Here is an 11918-nt window from a genome sequence, read left to right as displayed (position 1 = left end):
AACTGGGGTTAAGAAAAAAAGAACTTGCAATTATATAGTGCCTTTCATGATCTCAAATCCAATGAGGTACTTTTGAAGTGTATCACTGTTGCAATGTACAACAACAATGACGTGTATTTATATAGCGCCTTTAACGTAGTAAAATGTTCCAAGGCTCTTCACGAAAGTGTTATCAAACAAAATTTGCCACTGAACCACATAAGGAGATAAGGGCAGATGACCAAAAACTTGGTCAAAGAGGTAGTTTTAAGCAGCGTCATAAAGGAGAAAAGAGAGGTAGGGAGGCGGAGAGGTTTAGGGAGGGAATTCCAGAGCTTGAGGCTTTGGTAGCTGAAAGCACGGCTATCAATGGTGAGCAATTAAAATCATAGATGCTCAAGAGGCCAGAATTGGAGGAAAGCAAATATCTCGGAGGGTTGTAGGGCTGGAGGAGATTACAGGGATTGGGAGGGGTGAGACCATGGAGGGATTTGAAAACAAAGAGTGTTATCAAACAAAATTTAACACCGAGCCACATAAGGATATATTAGGGCAGATGGCCAAAAGCTTGGTCAAAGATGTAGGATTTAAAGAGCGTCTTAAAGCAGGAAAAAGGCACAGCTGCCAATGGTGGAGGCTTTCTAGGAAATGTAGGGAAACAGCAAGATCACACAAAGAGCAAAATAATTAAGAGCAGATAATCTGTTTTTAGTGATGTTGGTTGAGTGATAAATATCGGCCAGGACACCAGGAGAATTCCCTTGCTCCTCTTCAAAAAGTGCCGTGGGATCTTTTGTCCTCCTGAGAGGGAAGACAGGGCCTGGGTTTAATGTCTCATTCAATAATAAGTGTAAATACATTGAGTAAGAAAAATAGAATCAAACAAGCAATTCAAACAAGGGTTATATACTTTATGAAAATTTCAATATAGGCCTATGAGATCCCTAAGGGATATGGATAGAAACTGAATGATAACTTTTTTATGTTAGTAAGTTTTAAAAGCTAGTCATTAAGGATGATAGGTGATATTTACAGTCATTTTAATGATGAACTTACTACATATTTAAAGTAGATATTGAATAAACGTGCCTCTGAAGCTAGTACTTTTGTAGAAGCCTGTGCAGATATCATTTGAGCATTTATTAAATATTAAATATAACTTCCATAAACATTTAAATCAAACATGCAACAAGCATGTTGTAAATATGCAATTTAATGAAGTGGCTTGCAAACTTTAGGTTTCCTTCGGTGACCTTTTATTTATGAAAAGATCATAATTTTAAATTTGCTTTAACATCTATGACAGAAGACACAGAATTGGAGTGCTACCAGCCCATGCTTTATTATAAGATTAGCTAAAGGATGAACACCTGAAAAATCTTTAAGTATTTAATTATTAATATACGAGCCACAGAAAGTTGTGTAGAATTGTAACAGTGATGTAATAACATAAGAGTTAGATTACTTAGTCATTGAGACAGTAAAAGCATTTATTTCTCAATATCAAGAACTGAGTTAGAAATGGTAGGAATTCTTCTCTTATTTTGTAGATTACAGTCCATAGAAATCATTGTCACATGGGGCAGAGAAAATGTTCTGTCTTGTGACTAATGCAGTTTTGCATGATGGATACATTACAGAGCCTCCAGGCCAGAAACTTCTGAAGTCAGCCTAAAATGCAGGAACAAAATCAAGAAAAACAGAAAAGCAAAATACTTCTCAACCTTGTAATCTTGTTGAAATACAATAAACCAGGTACATGATTCATTGGTAAATCCTAACAGTGTTTTCTACAATACAGAATTCTGGAATAAATTTTACAACAAATTCTCAAGTGAGCAAGTTGTTAAATAGCTGAGGTACTTGCACATTGTTTCCTTCATTATATACAAACAAACAGACACACAATTCAAAATAAGCAACGCTGTAAGAACAACAGTTCTACCTCTAAAGTACAAATTAGTGCAATTTTGCTAAAATATTGTAGAGCTCCAGAATACAACAATAACATACATTGTAATACTAAAGATACATAGTCCTATACAACAGCATACCAGGACTGGTTTTAAAATATCACTTCTTAACAAGTGCTGCATTTGTATTTTGCTTTTTTCCATTGTATATTCAAATACACACAATACAGTTAAAGCTTTGTGTATTGGTCTAAAGCGTGCAAGGTGAGTGAACATGGCAGGTTAATGAGTTTTTGAATTCAAAAAAGTGATTTAAACAATATCATATTACTGTATCAGTGCTGCAAAACTAAATTAAAAAAAGATGGATGGACAAAACAGAAAATGTAATATAAACTAGCTCCAACAGATAAAGACCAGATATTTTTGGTGATATTTAATTCACTGACATTATTTTAAAACCATATAATTTATATTTTAAGCACTGTGCCCAGTCATGATGTGGGTCCCAATTCTTTCCAGCATAAAAGTTGGATATTTTTACAACTTAACAGTAAACTGTTGACACGTTCTGCGAGAGTGAATACTTTTCTTTTTGACAACTTTCTCCCCTCTCATTCTCTCCTGAAGATGTTAATTCCTTTGGATACAGTTCCATGGATGCTAGTTCCCTTCAGGTATCTTGCCTAATTAACAATTATTAATGTGTGAACTTGGACAGAGAATGTCAATAGACTATTTGGCTAGAAGGCATCACAGCTGAGCCCAATGCTGTCCTCATCCTGATGTCCACATACATTCACTTCAAGTAGGGTTTGCTGGATGGCAAATAGAAGCAGCAACTCTGGGCAGTTTTTCCTCATTGGTAACTTAGGAGCACTGAGGATGCCATCTGCTTGAGTGCAGGTAACTCAGCACAGACTGGGACTCAAACCTGGGATCTTCCTGGTCTGAATGGCTTAGCTATTCATTGGATAATCATGTTGAGCTACAGAGAAGATGTTTTGATTGTGATGGTTGTAAGACAGATCAAGTTTCTGCAGCTATGCTGTATAATGTATCCTGTCATTTGTGATAGATTCAATCAAAGTTATTGATTTCTAATTAATCTCAGATTGCATTTAACCCATGTCTAATTCCTAACATGTAAGTATACTTATTTATTAATGTTCTTACACACACACATACACACACAAATACAATACTGTTCTAATATTATATTTTCTCCACCATCCACCACATATTAACAACACATTTCGCCTCCAGTTTTATTTGCTTATAATCTGCTTGAAACAGGCAAAGTAACACAACTCACAACAGATGATCGAATTGAAGTTTTCAACCCTCCCCCAAAAGCCAGTTTAGAAATGACAGTCACTGTGTATTGGTGGCATCTTCAAAATACACTACATGAACTGTGCATTATACAAAGCAATTTGCAGCACTGAAAGGTGCAACATCAATCTGGTGGAGCAGACCATCCACCCATTTCAGAACCTGTCTGATTTTCATTCCATTGAAATCTGCTCCATCAGGTTACTGCTCAGGTGGTGGAGATGAAAATTACCCCCAATGTTGCAAAAATGTTTTACTTGCTGTCAATAGGTAATCTTTCTAACCTATTAATTCCCCCCATCTTTTCCCCCACTTCTGAAGGTTTTGGATTCAAGTGAAGTACAGCACTCTCCAGTACATTGTCAAAGTGGCTGTTCTTCACACCTAGAGTTGGAGTTTGTGGGGATCAGCAGGTGCGATCAGTGGTGGGTTGGGCAAGAAAATGTATTTTTCCCCCAGCGGGTCAGAACGCCACTGTAAATCTGCTGCCATGTGCCTTTACCAAATGTCGGGTCTGTCAGCGCTGAGCGGGGGAAGGAACTAAAATCATTATTGGTTTGTTTATTGCTACTTATCAATGTTTTTTTCCCCAGCTTTTTGGATTTGACAGGTTGCCCACCGGTTTACCTGTGCCTGGGCCTCGTCAGTGAAGCTGAGGTGGGAGGTCACTGGCCATTGAATCAGGTGATGAGTCGACAGCTTCAAATGTCAAGTCAAAGCTCCCAGCTGATTGAGAAATAGTCCCTTAGTCACTAGCTTCTCTAAACTGCATTTCCACTACACATTCAGGATGCTGCAAGTCTTTACACAAGTCTCCATCCAGTCTGACCTCATTACCTCTCCCAACATTGACAGATCATTTTTGTCATCTCTACTTCACCTGCCATCTATTCCATCAGCATGGGTGCCCTTGCAACTCTCTCACCTTGGTCCTCAAAATCCCACCACGATCATCCCCAACACCAGCAGCACCGGGCAGACCAGCAGCACCAACAACCACACCAACCTTCTTCGCAATCAACTGATGCTGCACAGGACACGGGGCATCAGCATCCGAGCACATTGCTGCCCGAGGGCGAGGGATAGCCTCATCATGGCCATATTTATTTCACTTGACGCAGTACACCCTGGCTGCCACATATGGTGCCATGTTGGCACCACTCCACACCATAAAGCATCCCTACAATGCCCAAGCCATTCCTTTCACACTGATCACCATTGCAGGGGTACCATTATGTCTCACTAAGCCACTTCCAAAAGTGCACACAAATCTGTCAAAGAATGCAAAGTGTAGAAAATAAAAGTTTCAATGTTTGACAGTACATTAACAGAAACTTTACATGTACATTGCATAAAACACCCAAGTGCCTACCCTTGTGTGTTGCTAGTTGGTATGATTTCACAAGGATGAGGGTGAGTGTGAGGAGTGACTACTGAGATGGGGATGTGATAATGTAGATAGAGAGGGATCGGTGGAGGTGCAAAGTAAGTTGGTGTGAGTAAGGATGTGCAGGAGTAGGGTAGGGAAGCCAGTGTTAGGGATGTGATGAGGCACAGCAGGATGAGGTTGAGTATGGCTTTGCAGTAACGTTTCTATATCTACTGAGCTCATTGAAACGTTTGCACCACTGCAGCCTGCTCCTCCTGACCACATCCCTGCTTGTGCCCTCCTCTGCAATGTGCAACCAGGCTGTGTTGATCTCCTGGGGAGGTCTCTTCTGCTCATGGGAAGGGAAGAGGACCTCCATGGGTGAGCCTGGGTGCAGCCCTGCACCTCTGTGCAGTGCTGGTCAGTGTTTGCAGCACTTCAATGCTGTCGAACACTGACAGCACAAATGCCAAAATAAAGTTGGCCATGGTCCCTTTAATGAAACTATCTGATGAGGTGTCATCAAATGATGTCTCCAGACCCGCTTCCTCTAATTGGCTGGGAAGTGCGCTGGGCTGGTTTAACAAGCCCTATCATGGTAAATTCATTTCAGAGGCCGGGATGGAGACAGCAGCAGGGTCAGGACCCACCACCGACATCGCCTGCCACGGACCTGCTGAGGTTTGTAAAATCCAGCCCTTAGAGTGTGAATGTTCACAGGGTATTTGACCATTGAGAGCCTTGCAGTCCAGGCTAATCCTGTACTCACTTGCCTCTACACATGCCAAAATTGTGCCTGGAATCACTGGAGAACAATCACAAGCAGGCACTTCCTTTCCTTACTTCAGGGGTGCTAAGAGCCACTCTAGATCTCCTAATGCCTAACCCAACTGAGCTAACTCAGCACAGCCTTCAGATCTGGGACTTTCTGAATTTTACATTGGCTTTGAAAACTAAACCATCAGGGAAGCTGTCAAAGTCATATTTTCAATAAAAAGATTCCACTACTTGGTTTTTCCACAAAACATTTAGTCATTCAATGCCTTGCCCTACAGGTTGGATTAGATAGCAGCAGAAACACACAACAATGCGATTGTAAATAAATTTTTTTTGACAAGGATAAATCGTCCTCTTTTCTGTTCTTTTTAGTACTCTCCAGGTTTTGTAATCAAGAGGACAGGCAGGTGACCGGTTCTCAGGGCACTCTTGAGTTGGCTGCCAGGAGGCATGCAAGAGGGACTGAGTGATGATTTTCCTTCTCAGTTTCTCTCTCATTATGGAAGCAGCCAACCTCTATTCAGTAGACTGAGAGAATTAAAAAATCTTAGCCATTTAAAAGTAACTAAAGGACTGGAGCTTTTGATGCTCGGCTGTCACCCTTTTGGAGGAGGATTTCTCCCACATGTCTCCCCTTTCTCTGAAAGCACTGACTTTTGTTGGGATACCAAAAGCAGCTGGTACCTCATCCAAGTGGCAGTAAGTACTCGAAGGCCTCACCAGGCATAATATCACTGGCACATTCTATTCCTTTCCTGGCCCATGGGCACTGAGACCAATTGTAGAACTCTTACTGCTGCCACACCCGAGATCAACTATCTCCCACGTTTGATCTTGCACGCGCCTTTGGCTTCCACCCGAAATAGGCGATAGGTGCCTTGCATATGCAAATCTGAGTCCTAACACCGGTTGCAAGCCCATGATTGAAACTCATGTACAAATGGGCGCAGCTTGGGTCGCACATGCTCTGCCCTGTTATCGGGCCTTGGGTGGCCTAACCACGGTCCCTAAAGGCACCACTGGAGGTTGCTCAAAAAATGGCCAAAAATCTTTTTACAAGTTACAGTTCTGTGGTGGCAGAGGAGCAGAAGTGCTTCTTCTGACTCCACAAAAGTACTGCGGGAAGCTGGTGACCCGAGCTCGCTCCCTTCCACTTCACCTCCCCTCCTTTCCTGCAGACCAGCTCAGTGTCGGATTTGGTCGAAATTGGTCAGGCTTCAACCGGCAAGCTACATCTGGATATCGGATTGGCATTCGTAGCTTGCCTGTTTAATAAAAATGAGATCCAAAACTCAATTTTAATCAGGCAGCAAGCTGGCAGGTGCTGGCTTTGTTGATTTGATCACCATTTTGGCTGTAATTCTAATTTCTCAAATGATATATTTTTATTATAATCTGAATATCTTTGCCAACCATTACCCTTGGGACCCTAGTGGCAGCATACTGTCATTCTTTTGTCATTCATTCACAGGATGTGGGCACCGCTGGCAAGGCCAGCATTTATTGTCCATTCCTAATTGCCCTCGAGAAGGTGGTGGTGAGCCGCCTTCTCGAACCGCTGCAGTCCATGTGGTGAAGGAACTCCCACAATGCTGTTAGGTAGGGAGTTCCAAGATTTAGACCCAGCGACAATGAAGGACAGCGTTATATTTGTGAGTCAGGATGATGTGTGACTTGGAGGTGGTGGTGTTCCCATGCGCCTGCTGCCCTGGTCCTTCTAGGTGATAGAGATTGGAGGTTTTGTAGGTGTTGTCCAATTTTAACGACCAAGCAGCCACTCCCATTGACTGCCAGACCATTTTAGTCAAGAAGTCGGCAAACAGCATGTTAATAAGATCCTGCGGTTAAAATTGACCACGTTCCCATCCAGGAGTTAAATCAAGCTCTCTATTAATGATAACTGTACAACACATAATGCAATTAATAAATAACTAAATAACTGAAAACTGCTTTCATTGGATTTTTATCAATTATATCAAACTTTCTTAAAATCACATGGGCAGAGTCCAGAGAGGAAAATCAGGCAGTAACGATTGTGCAGCTGTAACAGAGCCTGTCTGATTTTTTATCCAGTTACAGTAATGGAACGATAATTGGGCAGGCTGCATTATGACCGTTTAATTCTCACTGCCCAAGTCACCTCTGTTCTCCGTCCACATTATGCTTCACACCCAGGCAGTAAAGATAAAAATTTACCCCGCAATGTTTACAGCTTTGCTTCATTGCTTCTTGGCTTTTGACTTGTTCTAACAAGTCTTGTCTAATGGAAAATTGTGTAACTTCACCTATTCATATATCCTCCTGTAAAATTTTCTTTCTCACTATTTTGTAACTGATGGATATCAATTGTAGAAGTATAGTGTGTCATCTTCTTCAACTAAAATTCTTCACCAATTTATCTCAGACTGTGGGAAGAGATTTCTTCTTTCTTTTATAGAGTAGGTCGGTGAGCTGTTGGAACTAGTTGCATCATATTGTTAATACTAATGGAAGGTGGAAGACAAATTTAGGTGTCAACAGTTACATTAGAAATTAAGAAAGTTTAAAATGTTTCCTTAGTATCTATTATCTACCACATGATCTCGCTAGAGACTGGAAAACCTGCATTCACATCCCTTCAATACGGAGCAAACTTCTGCCGGTCAGATTTCTTAACCCCACTCGTCGAAGGAATTTTGGGAGTATAAGCAGGTAAACTCCCAGTGGCCCCCGCATTAAGTGCCAGGAGTGGGACAGTTTTCATGCCAAGCAGACTGGAAACAGGAACGGCATAGTGGGGTGTTGGTAAAGGGGAAGGGGCATTCACATTAACCATGGAGGCAGCTGCTGCCGCCAAAACAGCCACAGAGGTGGGGGTGGAGGCAGGGGTAGCAGACTGAGAGAGGTTCACGTTCAGGTCAACAGGGTTCATGACGGAAGTATTCTGGGTGCTGACTTTAGCCATCTCTAAGCTGCAAACGAAGAGAGGAACAGGAACAAACAGTTGGGTGGGTAAAGCCAGGGTGAAGAAGGGAGAAAAGAGGGGAGCAAACACAGAGGATGGGATTAGATTGGTCAACATATGGAAGAGGCAATTGGAAGGAAAGGAGAGATGAGGATCAAGGGGGGAACATGTTATGTGTTAAAGAAGAGAAATAACAAAAGGGTATTTCATGATTTGATGATGAAACATTACTGAGGCTCTAAAGTCTTTTCAAATTAAAGGTTTGACATTATGAGTGAAATTAATCTGAGGAAATGCACATAATGACTAATGATGGAAAAGCAAACTTAAAAACACAAATTTAAAATAATTGAAGTTTACTCCCCAGCACAAAGAAACACATCTGAGTTGGAGTTTCAAACACTATTATTTTTCATCTAATATACTGCATTACCATAAGTACTCTTGTCTAAGTTGTTTTATTTGATTTTGAAAACTAATAAGATGATAAATTCAAGGAGTGAGAAAAGGTTTGAAGACTAATTTGTATAATGAAAATGAAACCACCTTATTTATTTATTTATTAAATGTGGTGGCTTCTCCGTTTCCTGTTTCAGTATAATACAAATTCAACTATTGCATTATTGTTGAAAAATAAATCTGAAAATGTAATACTAATTAAAAGATGAGAATTAAAATTCAATTACTTTATAAATACCTTATACTTTATAATAACCAAACTTATACAAAGGTGCTAATGGTATATGCAAAGATACACTGACGAATTACTGGAATATAAAGACTAAATTAAACCAACATTTTCTCACATTTCATATTGAAATAGCATATATAAATATATAATACATTATACATTATTAGATGTAAGCAAATATGTAAAAGAATTTTAAAGAATATGAAAAATTATAACATTATTATACCAAAATACATGCTTATTGACAGCTAGACACATGACTATTACTATAATAATACATTTTCCAGCAAGCAATGAAAACGTCCTTTTAACTTTACAGTGTATTTTAATGCTGGAACTAACAACTTCAATAATACTGTTCCAAAACCCTAATTAGCATAAGCAGTGTTCCAAATTAATATTCTTACACAAATTTCATACTGGCTATTTAATGTTACATTTTTACTTAAATACGTCTAGAATGCGACTTGGGGATATTAACAATATACAGTCAGACCCCGTTATTACAAACCCACGGGGACTGGCCAAGTAGTTCTTCTCATTGGGGCTTCATTCTATCGAGGGCTGAGCTGACTTTATTCCTTTACCACAGACACAGCTGCTGCACTGGGTTTTCCAACTGTCGCACATGTGCTGGGACCATGCCTGATGATGTCATTGCGCACTTCCTGTGAGTGTCAAAACAATGACAGCTGACCAGCTCATAATAATGGGGTAAAAACCATTGCAAATGTGGGAGCTGAGCTGTAAATCATTTAGAAACTGATGTTTGGCTTTAAAACAGGGGTTGAACTCCATACACTTTAATAGAAAGGAAAATTGTTCTACTGGAAGGTTTGTAATAACCAAGTCGGCTATAAAGAGGTTTGACTGTATAGCCTCTGAATTACAGTATTAAACTTAAAATACCAAACAATATTTATCTGGTATGACCTATTTACCAGCATTTTCTTCAACGATCAGGACTACATCCTGTTAAATAGCTTTATGCTTATAAAGACAGTTTAAAATATTTTATGAAAGACTGTCCCCTATGTATCTGCTGTAAGAAAATCTGTGCACAGACAGGTGCTATCAAATAAATATGTTTACACCACAGGTATAGTCTCAGAATCGACAGGACAAAGGATTCACCTCAGGAAACAGTGGTACACAGTGTCTGCGTTATATGCGATGGTGACACTAGTAGTTTTTGAATGTATTTTTTATAAATGTGAAGTGCACAACCTTCTACTCTGACTTCAGCATTAGTACAGAAACAAAATTAGCCCACATGCCTACAATGTATATTATGTTGTCGATCGCAAAACTAATCCTTTACAAATGGGGGTAAGAGAATTGCCTCAGATGAAATCATCATTGGAATGTGTAGATTATGAGGGGCTGAAATTGCTCTCCGCCCCAAACGGGCCGGATAATTCAAATTAAATAATTATTCTCCACCCGAATCCATGGCGTGGAGAATAGAGGGCAATTGCCCTCTTTTTGTGATTTAATTAATTGTGGCAGTGTTTGGAGTGGCTGAGGGGAGGAAGTGCATCGGGAGCGGGGTGGAAGGCGGGAGGGATCATCAGGGCCGTGCTGAGCATGTCAGCGCGACGCTGATGACGTCAGCGCATTGCAGACGTTCCACATCGCGCGGACGCGTAGCAACGTCCCTCCACTTCAGTTAAGGGAGAGAGCTGCTGCGAGCTCTGCTGCTGCTTTAGTGCCGCCCACTGGGCCACCAGGGAGGGCTTTGGCTGGGCCAATGGCCCAGCACCCAAGAGGGGGTGCCAGACTGCCTGTTGGCGGCCCAGCCGAACCTGTGGACGCCATTAGAGGCAGTAATGGACCTTAAAGAGGGGGGCAATTTCAGCCCCTGTATTTCTATAAATTGAATAGATCCAGATGATGCTAAAGAAAATGTCAAGTCACCTCCTCCCCAGCTCCCCAACAAAATTGAGTTTGGCGTATGTAAAGGAGCTCCTGCCAGCACGACCAAGGTTTATTGTTTGAGGATCTTGCTGTTTGCAGGTGGAAATTTGTCACTCTATGTTGTGATTTGCTCTTTTGAACAAAGATTCAGCTGAGATTGACCCCCCAAAGTTTGGACAAATTTGGATTTTATTAACTGCTCACCTTTATTGACCACCAGCTGTTGCTAGCATACTTTGTTAGTATATAGATCAGTCTATTGGTACTTAGGGTCTGATACTGGCTACTGTGGGAAATGTTGCACAATAAAAAAACACAGCAATGACAACTTATATTTATATAGTGCCTTTAATGCAGTAAAACGTCCCAAGGCACTGCACAGAAGCATTATAAAATAATATTTGACATCGAGCCACATAAGATGATATTAAGGCAGATAACTGAAAGCTTGGTCAAGGAGGTAGGTTTTAAGGATCGTCTTAAAGAAAGAGAGAGAGAGAGAGAAGCGGAGAGGGTTAGGAAGCGAATTCCAGAGCTTAGGGCCTTGGCAGCTGAAGGCACGGCCACCAGTGGTGGTGCGATTAGAATTGGGGTTGCCCAAGAGGCCAGAATTTATACATCAAATGGGGTTTATTTCCAGAGGAATAGAATTGAAAAGCAGAGGAGGATAAAAATTTTGAAAAGACTCCAAACATAGAAACATAGAAAATAGGTGCAGGAGTAGGCCATTTGGCCCTTCAAGCCTGCACCACCATTCAATAAGATCATGGCTTATCATTCACCTCAGTACCCCTTTCCTGCTTTCTCTCCATACCCCTTGATCCCTTTAGCCATAAGGGCCATATCTAACTCCCTCTTGAATGTATCCAATGAACTGGCATCAACAACTCTCTGCGGCAGGGAATTCCACAGGTTAATAACTCTCTGACTGAAGAAGTTTCTCCTCATCTCAGTTCTAAATGGCTTATCCGTTATCCTTAGACTGTGTCCTCT

The 11918-nt window shown here is 40.9% G+C and overlaps 1 protein-coding gene across 4 annotated transcripts in view; it reads right to left on the bottom strand.

The window, feature by feature from the left end:
* Positions 1–366: 366 nt before the first annotated feature.
* Positions 367–11918, bottom strand: part of LOC139263931 (poly(rC)-binding protein 3) — a 266887-nt gene continuing 255335 nt past the window's right edge. Inside the window, exon 14 of one of the 4 annotated variants that reach the window (XM_070880015.1) lies at positions 367–780. In XM_070880015.1, the coding sequence (XP_070736116.1) occupies positions 621–780 (160 nt within the window). In that variant the 3' untranslated portion in view covers positions 367–620. Of the gene's footprint in view, positions 781–1320; positions 1651–7990; positions 8325–9551; positions 9677–11918 lie in introns of those variants that run through there. The other 3 variants (XM_070880017.1, XM_070880014.1, XM_070880016.1) reach the window with 3 other exon arrangements.

The sequence above is a fragment of the Pristiophorus japonicus genome, chromosome 5 (genome assembly GCF_044704955.1).
Source record: "Pristiophorus japonicus isolate sPriJap1 chromosome 5, sPriJap1.hap1, whole genome shotgun sequence".
NCBI lineage: Eukaryota > Metazoa > Chordata > Chondrichthyes > Pristiophoridae > Pristiophorus > Pristiophorus japonicus.
The sequence above is the reverse complement of the archived record's forward strand: the minus strand, read 5'-3'. Positions and strand labels throughout refer to the sequence as shown.